This window comes from Rhyacophila brunnea, unplaced genomic scaffold, assembly GCF_057557595.1.
Source record: "Rhyacophila brunnea isolate RB1 unplaced genomic scaffold, BYU_Rbru_1.0 scaffold_1, whole genome shotgun sequence".
Classification (NCBI taxonomy): domain Eukaryota; kingdom Metazoa; phylum Arthropoda; class Insecta; order Trichoptera; family Rhyacophilidae; genus Rhyacophila; species Rhyacophila brunnea.
Genome location: NW_028232751.1, coordinates 41,319,188 through 41,337,569, shown reverse-complemented (window position 1 = coordinate 41,337,569; position 18,382 = coordinate 41,319,188). Strand labels below are relative to the sequence as shown.

General features: G+C 34.3%; 1 protein-coding gene across 1 annotated transcript in view; it reads right to left on the bottom strand.

Moving 5' to 3' along the window:
• Best2 (bestrophin 2) overlaps window positions 1-18,382 on the bottom strand; it is a 184,108-nt gene that overhangs the window by 2,381 nt on the left and 163,345 nt on the right. The window contains exons 6-9 of the mRNA XM_085944313.1: window positions 10,730-10,858; window positions 3,319-3,426; window positions 1,299-1,535; window positions 91-370 (exon numbers count right to left, since the gene is read on the bottom strand). Of these exons, the coding sequence (XP_085800439.1) occupies window positions 91-370; window positions 1,299-1,535; window positions 3,319-3,426; window positions 10,730-10,858 (754 nt within the window). The remainder of the gene's footprint in view (window positions 1-90; window positions 371-1,298; window positions 1,536-3,318; window positions 3,427-10,729; window positions 10,859-18,382) is intronic.

Below are 18,382 nucleotides of genomic sequence, written 5' to 3'. Positions count from 1 at the left end.
CATATTTAAAAAAACCTAATGTATATTTTTTAAATGAGCAATAAAATTGAATATGACCACAATTTTTAATATTACTATGGAAATATTTACTTTGTCGCTTTGAGTGCTGTCCCCGGATCGATTTTCTGCCGACGAGTCTGTCATAAAGAGACATCTTGTGCTGGAGAACTGCAGTTTGCTGGGTGCCGTTAGGCGCTACGGCAATACCGCCAGCCTCAGGATTGGAGTAGACTACGGAATTTCGACGGTTTCTACCGAAAAGGCCGCCTGATGAGTAAGCAGTAGAAGCTGAGCGAACTGAGCCCATTCTGGATATCTGACGTTGGAACCAATTCTTTCGCCTCTCCACCAGAGGAGTATCAACACTTTCCTGAAAAATAAAAGAAAATCTTAATTAATTATATTATATTAAATTATAATTATTATAAGATTTAATAATACGTAGATTAGGTTTTCTGCAAGGGAAATATCATGTTAAAAACCTTAAAAAAGTAGGTGACTCGGGCGGAGAGAAAAATATGTCATCGAGTACCTATTAATGGCCAAATTGTATATTAGGTGAAAAGATTGAGAGATCGCAATCTCAAAGAACAAAAAGATATAGCTGATACAGTCCCTAGTGTTTTCCATTTCCTTTTTGATTTAGAATCCAGGACATTATGAGAAAAGGCAAGGGAAAATGCTGGACATATTTGAAATATGATGCTGGTAATGGTTATTGGAACTGAACATCAGGGAAAAAATTACATTGGTAATACATAACTTTCTCGAAAAAGTGATCCTCATCAATGGCATTCAGCTCGAACAGGTGAAAAACTACATCTATCTGGGACAAGTGTCTATAGGTGGATGTATATTTGATGAAATTGTGCTGGGCATAACGCAAAAGGACAAAAAGAGGAATAAGTGGATAAGAAAGCAGACAAGGGTTTGCGATGTACGATGAAAACCTAAAATGGAGATGGGCTAGACACATAGTTTGAAGTAGGGAGAATCGTCGGAGAAATTTGGTCATCCAGTGGTATCCAAGAGGTACAAAACATCCGCAAGGTAGACCTAGAGGCTGCTGGATCGATGAAATGATAAAGTTCTGCTTAAGTACGTGGCAACGCAACGCACAGGACCGAGAGAAGTGGATTCAGCTTGGAGAGGCCTTCATCCAGCAGTGGATAGATTCAGGCTGATGATGACGATGATGATATCCTATATTATTGTAAATTGATTTTCAAACTGTTCTGTATAATGTCGAGTCCAGCTAGACATAAGACTTTTAACGGTTAATAATCAAATCTTCTTACATAATCGGCGTAAGTGTCATCGGCATGAGATTTGCGTGGCGAAGTGGCCAGATTGGCATAAAGGGCATCAGCTTCGCGCACTTTGTAATGATCGGCAGATCCTGGTGGTTCACGGCGCCTGTAATGCTCGGCCGCCAGGGTATAAGGCAAGTCTCTGGGAACGACATCCTCCCAGTACTGGTCTCTGAGCAACTCCGGATGCTCTTCATGCATCTCATCAACAATCATGTATGCAGCCTGAAATTTTTTGAGAAACATCAATTTGAGATTTAATGTGCCAATCCTAATAAAATCATATGGGCCTAAGCAGAATGCAGGTTTGTATTAACAGATTTTTGTGTTTTTTATGAGAAATGGATGTTAGCTACTTATGATACTAGCTACTAATGAAAAGAGTCCATTTGTATTTTCACATTTAGTATTATGGTTTTCTTTGATTTAGCAGGTTCATCGTTTTATATGAGAGGGTTCTGAGAACCACAGAAGTATACCATAATGATGTCCGACGCTTTCGATTTTATTTTCGAAAACTGCATTTTTCCAGGATAAAAAAAGCATTTTTCTATTTTCTGCGAGGCCACGGTCATCCAAGTCATATTAGATAATACTCAAAATTAATTTTTCATTTATTCATTAAATATCTAAAATTATGCCATTAAAGCATACAGAATTTTAGATATTTTAGAAATAGAAGAATATTTTTTATCATCAATTTGTTTAATCTAGTATTCACTTATTAACGTATATTTGTCTTACTAAGGTTAAAAATATACATAGACCCCTAAACCAATCCATCCGCACCACACCCGGTCTTTATCAGGCATATCATGCGGCCCCTACATTTAGATGTGAAGCATCACCAGTTATTTATGCCTAGGAATACCTCGGGACCAGTTACCCAGTTAGACTGAGGTCGCCACTCAGGCAAATGTCCTTTGACTGAGTTTATATGACTTTAAGTTAAGATGAAATATAATGAACATTCAAATTAAAATAAAACGCTAATCCAAAACTGCCAAATGATATAAGTGAAGTTTGCTTGATTGATTTGCAGTATGATGCCACAAATTATTTAAAGATCAAATTTGACCTTTATGGCGACCAGATAGGACAGTCCGATGGGCCGAACAGCTCAACCAGATGTGTGTGTAGTTATAGAATTATATATCTATCGCTAATAACTAATTTTAGGCAAATATGGGACATGTCCAGTTATGATTCATATCTTTACTACTATCAATAGTTCTCTCCAAGCCAACCCGCACCACACCACACTCGATCTTAATCAAGTGTGTTACGAGGCTATACGTTTGTTGTGAAACATCATCAAATGTTTACGTCTGGGAATGTCTCAGAAGCAGAAAACCAAGACTGTGGTTACCACGCACTCAAGTGTGCTTAACTTAGTATACCTACTTATAATATTATGTAAAACCAATAAGGACATACAAAAACTAAGTTAAGAGACCTTTGCGCCTGCGATACGACGCCGCATTTTTTTAAAAAGCTTTATAGTTGGCTTTTGTGACGACCAGGTCAGATGGCGGCCCGATGGGCCCAACAGCTGGTTGGACCGACTCGGACATCTCTTCCCTTTCGTGGCAGATTTATAACTACTGATATATATCTACTTATTTGTTAGAAAAAGATACATGCATGCTAGGTCATTAGTGTTCGCGTGGTTTGTGTGATTTGACAGGCCAGCACGGCAGATGTCAATACATTAACTATAACCGAAAGTGACTTAAATGTCTGAGCCTTATATTATGTTTTTTTTCCAATTTGGTTGCAAGCGCAAACGGCTGTTTTCTTAAAACACAATGTTGTGTCAACTCTGTGTGCATCAGTGGACTAAGTTACATGTGTTTTGTGAATGTCAACCTTCATGAGGCCGCTAAAAGTAGAGTATAAATTAAGTTTAACTTTCTTTTAATACACTTTTCTGTATTTAGCCTATTTACTTTTCTATTGCTGAATTCTGAAGGAAATTTTTGGTAATTTCAGTTTTTTTATGTTTTACCTTGATATGCCTATCAATCAGCCAGTTGAGTTCAATATCATCATCATCTTCTCCGAAAGGGTTGATGAGGACTTCAGCTACCTTCAGCCAGCCAACGTAGAAACAAAACTGAAATAAGCATAATTTAATATCATTAATAACCGAGGAAAATAACATCATATTATTATATTGACAGCAACCGACTCTTACCAGGCCTGCCTCAATTGACTCGGCCGCCCTTGAGTGACATTCAAAAAGCCGCCACCCCTCCATTTCTATCTCTAAATTTTCAAAAACGAAATTATTTAATATTGAATTAAAAATATATATTAATAAATATATTTTCCTAGATAAGTAGTAGTATTAGTATGTCTGTAGGCCAGCCCAACGGCTACCGCGTCGCCTAATAATGTTGTGGGTCCCAGGCAGCATTGGAAATGGACAGGAACGCACCGGAGCTCGTGAATTTTTTGAGACTACCGCTCCATCTCGTGGATAAATTAAAAATGGCATTTCGGTTCCGGAATTATTAAGAAAATCATTACATTAATTTACATTTTTTAATAAAGTTTAATAAGAAACTTGACATATTATCGTACAAACCTATTTCTACAAATCGCGACCCGAGAACTACAGGGTTCTAAGTGGACAACTGCAGCAAAAAAGTTATGGGCTGTTGAAGTTTTGAACGCTTGTATTTTGTTAATTGTGAATGTTTTCAATTATTTTTTTGATTGAATATATCAATGATGGTACTGCTATGGTGTACCTGTCAATAAAACTACGTTAAAACTAGTTTTTAATAGCTAATTTTACATGTCATAAATTCAGTTAGAACCATGTCCACCTGAAACTCAAACAAATCGCCTTTACTACAAGGTTCTAACTGAAATTTGTATGGAAATCCTAGTGATTCAGGATACATAGTTTCACTATTAATCTAAAAATAAATAAAATTCTTGAAAGTTATCGAATATAATATTTTTTTCCGGAGAAAATGTATGGAAATTGTTGGGAAAATGGGAAATTCGGAAAAACTTAAATATTTTTTTCTATTTTGTGTTTATTACCATTTTAAAATGAAAAATATGTTGAAAATATAATATAAAATACAAAACTATTGTTGATGCAACAAGCCCAATGTTGATGGTTCAATTTCAACTGGCCTGTTCGCTTAATTTTTTATACACGATTGTTGTTACTAATGGCTGAGGGAATGTTGTGTAAAAAATCTTCTATTAAATAATTATTCGCCTCAGTTTTAGAATAAACTTTAAGCCAAGAAGAGGCATATCTTTCAGATCCATCATTACATCATAATATCATAATGATATTGTATAATTAATATACTCAATCTCTAGGGAATTCTCAGGAATATGGATTGTATAATACAACATATCCATTTCTTCACCTCATCTACTGAGATTTGAGACATCTCAAACATTTATATCACTGTAAGTGGGTCTATTCTATATTAATCGACCGATAAAGTGATAAAGTGATAAATATTACAAAACTTAGGATAGGTTTATATCAAAGTATGTATAACGTGTAACAATTGCAATATGTTGGTTATAATTGTTGCAATAAGTGCTACATTTTTACAGCAGCAAGAGAGGTGCTGTTAAACCTACCCTAAGTTTGATAATATTTATCACTTTATCACTTTAGCGGTCGATAAGTATAGAATAGACCCACAGAAAGACTTAAACCTGAAACATAAAGTCAATGAATGCAATACTATTAATATTTAGACATTATTATTAACAAAAGGTCGAAGAATAAAATGTACAATGTTCGTTCGACATTCAAATTATGAAAACAATTAATTATGTAAATTATAATTAACGGTTTGTGAATATGTAACTGTAACGGCGTTTGTAACAAAATTTAAAAAAATTAAGATAATATAATTGAAGCTTACTTACTTTTCATAATATTATAATTCATCTAGAAGTAAGTTCACAATTTACTGTTGATATCAAATATCACGTAACATTTTTTTGAGGTTATGTATCTCGAACCTATAGTAGTTTATGTAAATACTCGTGATTTAAATAGTTAAAGACACTGCATGAAGTCGTAATAATAAATTTAAAATACAAAACAACAATATTTTACTCTTCATATTGAAATTAAAACCATTTTAACAGCTTTAAATGTTTCCACAACCGCGAAATGTCAAATCACATAGAACTTTGTAGAACGACGGATCTTTTTAGATTATGATAGAACTCTGTAGTATCCCAGATATTGTGTAAAGTGCACATAGAACTCGGTAGTATTGGGGTTTAATGAAAAAATATAAGAAATATCGACTTCATATTAATATATTATGTAGATAATGTGACTTGGAAGACTTCCTCATCATTACTTTAGTTTGGCCAAAAATCGACACTTAGAACCTTGTAGTTCTCGGGTCGCGAAATGATAATAAGATTTTGTGTTTGGTTACAATTTTTTAGGCGATCTCAATATAACATAAATTCTGATTAATGAGAGTTTTGTACCATTCCATTGGGTTTCATTGCCTTCCAACATCTTCAATGTCTATGAATATTGTATGATATTACTAATTGAACTAATTAAACGATTCTAAATAATATATAAGCACAAAACGATGACATCCGGTGGGGATAGACAAACCATGATTTGTTTATATGCTGCAGATGAAGGAAGGAAAAATAATAATACAATTTTTGACAGCAAATTTTGTAAAAAATAGTTTTTTCCGCTTGCGGCTCTAAAAACTTTGCCTACCCAAATCTTTAATAGTAGATTGTATCAGATGTCTAAAGACTATTACCCCCGTTTCCCCGTTAAGGAGGCCTTTGTATTCGAATAAAGGGGCCTTTGTATTATGTTTATGAACGCCCAGAGCTAATGAGTCAACGCATAATTTCGCGATATAAATTAGAACATAAAACTGGCTGCGGTCATAAAAACTTGTGTATCGGCGGCTTGAGAATGTACCGGCCGACGGAAAAGTGTACCATACACGCTTTGACTTATTAGCTCGGGGCGTTCATAAACATAATACAAAGACCCTTTTATTTGAATACAAAGGCCTCCTTATTATATACGAGCGCGACACCGGTGTCCCATCTGAAACCGGCCTTATTGTATTTGTCCGTTAAATTATTGAGCGTTCCGGTTCATAAACTTTTGCAAATTCTCATTGTTCCCTTTGTGTCTTTGCACCTAGTAGATTGAGTAGCTAACATCCAAAAACAAAAACCTTATTGTTATGTTAATACATCATATCAACGAATATCATACGAATTTAGATGGCGGTGATAGTTATTGAATATTGATTATCTTTGAATGTACTTTTTGTAGAAAATGATGATTGTTGCCAGGCCTGAAGAATGGTCTGAAATCGGAAATGGTGGGAGGAGATCCATTTAGAGAAAATATCCATAATAATTTATTATTGGGTAACAAAATCCAAAAGGTTACACTGACTTTCGCAATTACCCCTCCTATCAAACTTATACTTATAGCAAGGGTTCACAAACTTTTTCGTCAAAGGGACAATTTTGAAATCAAAAATATTTGGGGAGCCGCCCTGCCCTTTCTTTTAAGTATTTTCTGTTTTTAAAAAACATAAGGCACAAAAATAAAAAAAATATTTCATTGTGTAAATTTATATTTTTAACTAAATATACATTATTATCACTGTTATTTCTAAAATAATCTAAAATAATCTAAAATAATTAAAATTATTTTCACCATGTGATTTATGCAATTGTTTATTTGAAACTTAATGCTGCAATCTAGGTTCAAATTTTCAGGGGATATTTAATTTTAAATGTAATTTTTAATATTCGATATGAAGAATAAAAAATAATACAGATTTAAAATAAGTCTCGCGGGACACACTTTGTAAACCCCTGCTTCATAGTAATCAACCGCGGAACCGCACTATTCCGGGTACATTCCCCATACCCAGACACACTGCACTTTGAGTCGAACAATGAACACCTGGCCTGCAGCTATAACTACGAGTGCTCAGCTATTGGGACCGGTCGTATCCACGGGTGGTTATCAAATGCGCGTGGTCTGACGTTCATAATTACTAAACTTATTACGATTGTTAGTGTTCGTTCGTGTCGTCCACGCTGTCTTATGTTTTAGACAAGCCGTATCAAAACGATAGTAATAAAGGCCCAAATAATTGCACTGATTTATTGAGAGTCACGACTCTTCCAGTGGCCACGGACCTCGCGTGTCGTAGAATGCCGAGAGGAGTTGGGCCAACCTGTTCAGAAGGCTGTTCGATAGCCAAATCATCCGGGTCACGAGCGTATGATGAATAATTAGAAGTGTAATATTCCATTCACCTAAATAATTTATTGAATATTAAAATAAATGGTAATAATTTGAATGAAACAATATGCAATCGAAAATCTTCACAATAGTCACGTTATGACAAGAGTGGGTCATGGAAGTGTATTCGCCACAGAACAGTATAATAAATAGAATTGAGATAGGCTATACTATATTTTTAAGCAGGGTTTTGAATGTGCGAGTGGCCTACGAAAATGAAGCACATTATAGACGTGCAATAATGTATGTAATATACCAATATTGAATGAGCGTCAGTGCATAAACCGAGAGCGGTAGTTGTCAGAACGACACACAAGCTTAGAATGACGTATTCTTGACATGGGTTTAAGTTTATCCCATATTCTTCCACACTCAAGATCGGTTGTCTGTTACTCCACACCCGTTATGTATTTCAGTTCCCATTAATTCTGTGCAACCTGCTATTTGCAAATCATTTAAATTATTTTTAATTAAATTGATTTTCAGTTTCAAAATTTATGTACCTAATTAAGTTCAATTTGACATTTTGCAATATTGGAAGTCCATAAAATATTAAGATAGTGGCCAAAATATTTACTTTAATTAGGTACTGTCTGATTTAATTGATTTTCAGTTTAGGTAGGTAGGGTGAGATTTGCCATAATTAATGCACACTGAACTTTGTCAGTCATACGTATTAGTTTTCATTGAAATAAGACTACAATTTACAGATGGTGTTGGTTAGTTTTTAAAATTCAATGAAACCTGCGAAAACCATGCCATAATAGATAATATCTAGTCAAAAAATATTTATATCTATCTATAAAATATCTAAAATTATGGAATTAAATCATACATAACTGGATATTTTATAAATATAATGATATTTTTATCTATTATAGTTTGGTTAAGCAGAGCTTAATGCGTTTAAAAAATTAACCAACAATTTGTGAAATAATATGTATTCTTTATCCAACGAAAGAAATAATTAGTATAAATGGAAAAGTGAGCACAATTTTGTTGTTTCGCCCAAAATATACCAAAACTATTATGGTTTGGTTTAGGCGGGGTTTAATTGATTTTTAAAAACTAACCAACCACATCTGTAAATTCTTAGTTCAATAAAAACAAATACGTATGACTAACAAAGGTTAATATGCATTATTTATTAAGGCAGATCTTAACAGCCTACCTCGACCCTTCACTACTATAATATTATAATAACTATGTTATGATAAATATATTTTATATGTGGGCTATTCCTTTTCACTCAATGTGGTTAAAAGGGAAGTCTAAAAACATGGATTGGATAGACAGAAATAACTCTTAAAATGTTACATATTTTAACAACATTTTTCTTAGCTCGTATTCTTATTTGTCCGGTGGTTCTTTGTCCGGTACGAATCTTGCAATCGATTTTTAACTATCTTCCCAACTAGCTAGACATTTGAAACTTTTAGAATATATCAGAACACGATGCCAATGCATTTTAAATACTTTTAGCCGTCTTTAAGTAGAATTGAATTCATTTTCAGTTAATTTTGTTTTGTATGAAAAGTTATTTCGACACCATTATTGGTTGCTAGGGGTCTGGGGTCCTAGCAACTAAATTATTAATATATACGTGCGTTACTATGGAAATCAATATGACATTTCAGTATTATTTCTATTAAGTACAATTTTTTTTGATCGTTTAAGCTAGTCAAGTCAAGTTTATATGATTCAACAGAAAATTTAAAAACGTTGTATATAAAAAGTTCTTTTTATCTTGTAATTATTTGCATTTTATTCTCACCTCTATCTACTCAATAAAGTGATGCGTGTTAGATGGGACTGAGAGGTGGTAATTCGTTGTTAAGGTCGAGGTTGAGACTACACCACTTATTTCAGTTATTTAGAAAGTAGGTAAGTCCTCACTCACATAGGTAATATATTATTATTATTATTAAGAATACGAGGCAATCGTACAGGTGTCTAATTATTATTTTGTTCATAATATATGGGCAAGTCAAATGACTCCACAGTAAAGGCAACCAATATAATTATGTAAGTCCCGTTTCACCTGGGTTTTGGTGACTGGCCACTGGAGTTACATGAAATGTTTTGTAGATATCGTTAATTCATAGATATTCCATACGATTCTTTAGATTTCATCACAATAGCGAAATTCATTCATTCCGACCATGTCCGATCCTAATATGATCATATGGGCCTCCACAGAGTGGAGGTTTGTATTAACAGATTTTATTTTTACGAGAAATAGATGACATACACTTGATCAACCTATTAGATCCATACTCTGACTCATACACAAATTGTAAAACAATATGTGCACTTACCAGACCCAGGATTCGAACCTGGGACCTACGACGCTATAGGCCGACGCTGAAGCCGCGCGGTAATAGCGAAATCAGCCTAGATTAGATTTATAATGTGAGGCGCAATCGCGCACAGAAGTAGTAAATGTAATATTACATCATTTTATTCTTCATCAGTAGGTACCACATGACTGAGGATCGTGATCCGGATGGTTTGGCTATCGAACACCCTTCTGAACTCCCCTCCAACAATTCTCGGCATTCTACGATACGCAAGGCCTGTGGTCACTGGCAAGAGTCGTAGCTCTCATAAATTGATGCAATTATCTGGGCCATCGAATACTTGTTGGCTTTATTATTATCGTATTAATACGGCATGTCTAAAAGGACGACACAAACGGACAATATAATGATTTTAATAATCATGAGCGTTAGGCCATGCATTCGTTAACCACTTGTCGATTCGACAGATCACTATAACTCGTAAGTGAGCACCGGTAGATATAGCTGTAGGCCAGTCATCGCTAGTCTAAAACTGCAAAGTGTCGGGGTACAGGGAATGTACCCGGGAAAAGTGTTATGGGGGGGGGGGGGTTGTTCTGCCCTGAGGAAGGTAGAGGACCGAAATAGGTGGAGAGTCTTGGCCGGAAGATTACTGAATTTCAAGGTCGTCACGATCCCCAACCATGAGGGAACGACCAAGAAGAGAGAACCTTGTAAACAAGTTATAATAACATTAATAATTAACAACGCAAACATAATATGTTTGCGGATGGTGTGTTCAAGTATACAGCAATTTTACTAACCTGTAGTGCGGTGAACAGTGGGAAATATATGTCTGGATCTTCGTATTTTCCTGATGTCCCTTGGTTAGGAACCATTTGTCTCCCCATGAGCGCTGCTATGAAGTAAGTATACAGCGCTAGTGTGACCACCTGAAAAAAATAAATTGACTTCAATGGTGTTTTCTGTAAAATGTGTACATTATAATAAATAAGATATAGCTACTAATACCAAAGATTTTGAATAAAGGATAGATTTTTTACGATTGATTGATTGACTACAACTCGCAGTCATATCGCCTCTTCTCATCTAGAAGAGGATCCGCCTCTAAATAACTCCAATTCTGTTAAAGAACTTTACATTGACATTATTACATTAACTTTACGTTAACATTATATAGTGAAGTTATTATTCAAAAAAGACACGATTAACACATTTGAAGATAATTCTAAAGATACTGATTATAAGCTGTGTCTTTGACCATTCAAATGTGATAAAACATCCTACGAATAATGATTGTTTTATAATAATTATTGACTTAAGAATAAGACAGTATTTTTTTGAAATACGCCATTTCTATTGGCATTTCCCAGTGGTTAAGCTACAACATACGGCCGTAGCCATAAATTGACAAACGATAAATGAATTAGGGAGTAAGATCATGTTAACGCGCGTGTTTGAACATGTACCTTTAAAAAAAACGGTTTTTTTCGGTTAGGTACATGGTACGTATCAGGTACATACCACGACGATATCCAGGGCGTGGTACTGAATTGCGAATTACGATGATAGTGCTAGTTTGTGATTCTCTTCGAACTCAATGCGGTAATCTGATTACAATATATGAAGATATTAATTAGACTGCATATTTCATTCAAATTATTACCATATATTTCAACATGCAACAATCATCATTTTCTACTAACAGTTTATCATAATTAATAATTAGCACTACCATCGAAGTTTCATCGTATTACAGTCTGACTGTATTGGGCCTTGATGCTATCTATACGACAATTTTTGGTGGTAAAAAATGTGACTATATTATTTTAATGGCATTTTACTGAACTGCTCGTATACGTTTATGAATTTATTTTCAGTTATATAGAGGTGTGCAACGGGTTATTATTTATATCCGAAAAATAATAATTAAAGAAAAAAAACAGTATAGAAAGAAGAATATATACCTACTTCTTTATTGTTTGGCGGTTAGAATAATCGGTACATAATATATTGCATAAAATAGATAAATTGAGCGCTGTTCACCAATGTGAATTTATTTTGTGTGTTTATATGTATACTTATCTACAGTGACGGGCTTAGAGGCTTGCGAGCCCCGAGATACTGACTGATTTTTATTTTTATCTATATTTTTATCTACGATAAACAATTAAATATCTTCCACATCGAAGATGACAGTGATAATACATAAAAAAATAGTGTTTTTTGTGTACAGGTACGTATATGTTGTGAGCTGCAGGGATTTTGTTACGCTTTGGGTAATATTTTATACTCAAATTGTGAGAAATACACATCTTTCAAAGATTTTGGTATACTTTAATAGTCGCACGACCGGTTTGAACTGTTCGAGGTCTCCTTTTTATATATTCTGATAAATCATCTGCGCAAAATAAAATCCGTCATCACTGTCAACCGCCGACAAACAATCGAATACAATTTAATGTTTTCAGAATACTATCATGCGTTCCGGTTCGTAATATTTACTATTTCGAGCGCTGGAAAATTAATACGGAAGCAGTATGATGAGGTAATGAAATAATAAATCAATAATTATTCAAGATGAAAATCAGTCACCTACCAATACAAATTGCCGCCCATAGGCAGACTTAGAATGCTGTGGTGCCCTTTCATTTTTATTTTCCTTTAGTCTCAAGATGTATGAAAATTAGAGACATAAATAAATAACTAATTTAATTAACCATTTATTTTCGCGTATCTTAGACAGACAAACAGCAAAAGAAATCTTGAAAAAGTTGACATAGGTACACATGTCATCGCCTACTGAGGATTAGAGCAGTGCTCCGCAACCGGTGTACCGCGATGCATTGCTTCAAAAAAAAAAAAAAACCCAAATAATTTTGTATATTATACAATACTTAGGTACTTAACATTCAAATATGCGTACATGGGTGTAATATATTTGAGCACCTGAATGAACTTAATAAAACAATGCAAGGTCAGAATGAAAATAATATATTGACATGCTCTAATAAATTAGAAGGATTCAAAAATAAACTCGAAATTTGGCAGGAGTTAGGACAAAGATCTCTACAAATGTACCAAAGGACCTACCAGACCACCATTGAAAACAAGCAATTAATTTTGGATCCAGCTCAAAAACATTTAGCTTTGCTGCAAAAGAAATTTCATCATTACTTTCCTACAATCAATACGACTGGATTCAAAACCATTTTGCAACCAACGACAGGACCCTAAAACTGAGCATCAACTGAATATCAACATGTAAAGTTTTGCTAGACCCGGGATGTAATTAATTAAACCACAGTGTGATAGTCGTCAATGTCATATGGATTGTGGTATTGCAACGGAGCAGTTCTGATATATTCTAAAAATCTGTGGTTCAGCTGACATAATCAGTTTTGTAATAAATCACAGTTTTCAAAATACTCTTGCTTAGAAGTTAATTGGTGTGCCTTTTTTATTTCTCTTACATTATTTATGTATAATTAAGTTTTCGATATTGTGTTATATTCAATGTTTTGAATAAGTAATTTTACTTAGAGTTAAAAATGATCTTCTCAATTTAAGCTATTTCTACAAATTAAAAAATATATTTATTTTTCTTATAAGTGACAAAATCTATGATATACAACAATTCTTTACACACATTGGCATTAAAATCTTAATTTCGTAAAAACTGCGACTTAGGAACTTTTACCCTGCAACCACAGAAATATTGAGAATATATTATAACCTTCAGAAGAAGTAAATCAAAATAAAATTAATTATACGATTACGTTGTTTTTGGTCGATTATTTTTGGGTATGCTCTTTATTTACACTCTTTCTCTACTTTGTTCTTTATCTACAACTTTCGACATCTGTGTACCCCTTTTATAATTTTCGTAACACTGAGTACCCCTCGTCAAAAAAATTGCATATAGTTTAATAACAATCAAAATATATTTATTTTTTAGTAAGTACATAAAATAATAATAAACGAAAAATAAAATTCATTCATAATAAAATATAAATAAAAGTTGTACTATTATAAATAACAGTCTTTATAATCAAAGAGAAGGATGAAAATGTTTATTTTGAGACAGATCGTCATAATTTGGTTCCCTGGTTGTTAATTTTAATCTGAGATGCGGTTCCACATCGAAAAGCCTATTCCTTTTTTTTTACTTAATGTCTACAAATACTGAAAAAGCAACTTCACATAGATATGAAGTTGGAAAAGGCAAGATGTATTTCAGGTTTTTCTCTGTTAAAACTGGATACACATGTTGCATTTGCAACAAGAATGATGTTAACTCCTTATATTTATTTTTCAAGAATCCGTCTGAAGCTAATTCCAACCATTGCTCTTCTTCCGCATGCGATAAACCTTCTAGCATGGATGTTGTATTGATGACATATTAATGCTTATTGCACCAGGCGCAGCCAAAGGCCGTTGCAGCGCGTACCCCCAGCAAACTCTTCCCGTACCCCAGGGGGTACGCGTACCACACTTTGGGAAACACTGCTCTACAGCATCTGTGGAAAGCATGCCACTGATCGCGCTATTTCTTTTCTCTGCTTTAGGGGTACGATTGATGATGATTAGGTAAGTATGAGATTAAAAATAAAGAAAAATCACCGGTTACTCATCGAGTCGAGAGTTATAAACAAAATTTCGATATAAAAAGTGTTCTCAGACAGGTTAATATAATTCCAACTGCTTCATAACAGGTCCATCGAAATTGATGGAAGTATCAAGGACAGTACTTGTAGTAGGTAGTCTAGCACTACGTAGTTGGGTAGTAATTAAAATATATTTGTATGGTAACCTATACCTCAGTGGCGTGCGGTCCATAGCTGATGATGTAGGTAGACTCAGGCCTGGGCAAATTACGGCCCGCCAAGTATTTCTGTGGGGCCGAGAGCTTTAATCGTATTTATGAAAAAAGTTTACTTTTTTCTATATTTTAATGTCTTTTAAAAATAAAATTTGAATATACATGAATTGCACGGTCGAGAAGAAATCTGCAAATTTTACAGCTCTTAATTCGGACATAGTCGAATAAATTAAAGACTGCTCTAAAAATGTTGAATAATTTTGGATCATATTATGTGAACAAACATATTCCATTATGAATAACAACAAAAAATATTTACGATCAAGCATCATCGATGAACATTTAAAAGCAGTTTTAAGAATCTCAACTACAAAATTAATATTTGAAATCACTATTCTCATTAAATTGTTGACTATTAGAGAATCATCAATTTTTTTAATGTTGAAATTCCCTTTTCATGATAATAAATAATGTACGTCTAAAAATAGTAATTTACTTGGTCCTTAATCCAAAAAGTTTGTCCAGGCCTGCTGTAAATAAAGAGCGTCCCCAAAAATAAACGTTTCTTTAAATCCAATCGGCGATTCTAATCGGATGCATTTGTGATTAAGTAAGAGCGGAATGCAGAAACATTTGTCATAACTAAAATTTCCTTAGCAGAAAACACCATGCAGAAACATTGTCTTTAGTTAAGATCATTTATATTGAAAATAATACCATATTTAAAAATTCTCTTTCCTATAGTTTAGATAAATTATTTTATAATTGTTAAACGATGACAAAAATATGACAACTGCATTTTATAAATGCAATAACTATAAATACATATTAATAGTTAATTATAATACTCTTATGTTTCCGTTATAAGTCATTATACGTGATTCCACAGGCATTTATAAGATATTTTTTAACATGGTAACACTAGCGTCAAGTGTCATTCTATCACCTGGCATCTTGTATTTCTGTGGGCTGGCGTATAAAAGTAAAATAATATTCTGCAAGTACATGCCAAACGAATCAACACTATCAATATCCATATTAAGATACGAGGGTGGGTCAATAAGTCCTTAGAAAAGCCGACAGGTGGCGCGACTAGTACTGTAAGCGGTTTGTTTTCATGCAGCGGCACTACCGATTCAGTATGCTGCGAAGTTTCAATCAGATTGGTCGGGTTGTTGTGTGTTTCTCGTACATTTAAAAAAAAATTTGCTTGTTTACAAAAATGGAGAAAATTGAGTTTAGAGCTGTTATTAAACATTTTAATATAAAAGGGTTAACAGCAAAGGAAATAAAAAATGAGTTGGATTTAGTTCACGGCATATCTGCTCCTTCACTTGCAACTATTTATAACTGGTTAAATGAATTTAAACGTGGTCGTACATCAACAAAGGATGAACCACGCTCAGGACGTCCTGTAGAGGTGACTACACCAGAAATGATCAATAAAATCCACGATATGGTGTTAAGTGACCGAAGATTAAAGTTGAGTGAGATAATTGAGGTTACAGGGATCTCAAAAGGTAGCGTCATTTCTATTTTACATGACAAATTGGGCATGAAAAAAATTTCTGCAAGATGGGTGCCGCGTTTGCTCACAGTCGACAATAAACGCAATAGGGTGGTGGCCTCTAAAGCCCTGTTGTCGCTCATGCAACGCAATCCGGATGAACTTTTTCGTCGCTTTGTGACTGTAGATGAAACATGGATACACCACTATACTCCTGAGACGAAAGAACAGTCAAAGCAGTGGATTGCGAAGGCAAACCATGTCCAAAGAAGGCGAAAACCGTAAAATCAGCTGGTAAGGTTATGGCTACTGTATTTTGGGATGCACGTGAAATTATTTTCGTTGACTATTTGGAAAAAAGAAAAACAATAACAGGGGATTATTATGCATCTTTATTGGATCAGCTAAAAAACAAAATTGAAGAAAAACGGCCTCATTTAAACAGGAAAAAAATCCTCTTTCATCAGGACAATGCCCGTGTTCACACATGTTAACGATCAATGGCTAAAATTGAAGAATTGAAGTTCGAATTGGTCGACCACCCACCGTATTCGCCAGATTTAGCCCCCAGTGACTTTTTCCATTTCCCAAACTTAAAAAAATGGCTAAATGGACAACGTTTTTTTTCAAATGAAGAAGTCATCGATCGGACAAATGCTTATTTTGAGGACCTTCCGAAAACTTATTTTTCTGACGGTTTAAAAAAAATTGAGAAACGTCTTACCAAGTGTATTGAGCTCCAAGGAGATTATGTTGAGAAATAAAAAAAAAAATACAAAAATAAAAACTGTTTTAATGCTTTTTTTTAAGGAATTATTGACCCACCCTCGTACATTGTTAAATGAATTTGAGTGTATGGACTGTTTTATAGACATGCGAATTTATTTTGACAGCAGCTATCAGTGGTAAATGGTAATACAGAAGGGGGCGTGTTCATAACAAAAGTAGTCTATGGTTAAGGATTCCTTAACTCTATACTCAGGATTGTCTATAGTTAAGTCATGCTTTTCGGCGACTTATCCTTAGGATCGAAATCTTAGATTGTGCATGCCGCTCTAAGATCTGCGTCGACGTACGCTAACTGCAGTGTCGTGTGCATAGATAAGTGCTCTTTCGCCCCCCTGGTCGTGTGTCTGAGCCCTTCAACGAATGAATGCAATATAAATCTTCTCACATGCATAACTACTCGTACTGACGTTTAGAGTAGACAGCTGTCAAATGAAAAATACCCTCTTTTTATGAAACCGTATCTCGAAAGTTTTCTTTCCTTATTTGCCACACCTAGCAGTGCATAACCTGCCTAACTCTCCACGAGACGTCACTGCACTTCCTAATCGCTTGTCTGTGTCACACCGGTTGCGAAGCTCTGATGTAGTGGATGTATGAAAGTCTAGCTAGAACAAGATACACCCGTTCGTAAACAAGTAACAGGTGAAATATACAAATTACCATTTGAAAACCAGTAAATGTGGCCATATTTCGGAGATTTTTTTTTACTGTTTCTTCGGAAGTAGCGACACGTATTCTAGCGGAATATTGTGAACTGTTCAATGAGTGCATTTAATTTAATGGTAACAGGTGTGTATATGCGGCAGTGGCGGAGGGTGGAGGTAGGCTGTTCAGATCCGACATAAATAATGTATACTAAACTTTGTCAGTCAAACGTATTTGTTTTCAATGAAGACTACAATGTGTAGATAGGGTGTGTTAGTTTTTAAACTTCAATTAAACACTGCCTAATCCAAACCATGGTAGATAATAGTAAAAAAATATTCATTTATATATAAAATATCTGAAATTATGCATACATACTTTTAGATACTTTATAGAATATGGAAGAATATTTTTTATCGATTATGGTTTGGTTAGGCAGGGCTGAATGAATTTAAAAAAAAAACTTACCAACACCATCTGTTATAATAATAAGATATTCTTAATATCAACGAAAACAGAATAATAAGTATGGCTGAAAAAGTGTGGACTATTTATGTTGGATCGCCCATAGTATATTTAAACTATTATGGTTTAATTCATGGAATACAGAATTAATGGGAACTGAAATACCTAACGGGTGTGGAGTAACAGGCTCTCGAGTAAAGTGTGGAAGAATATAGGATAAACTTAAAC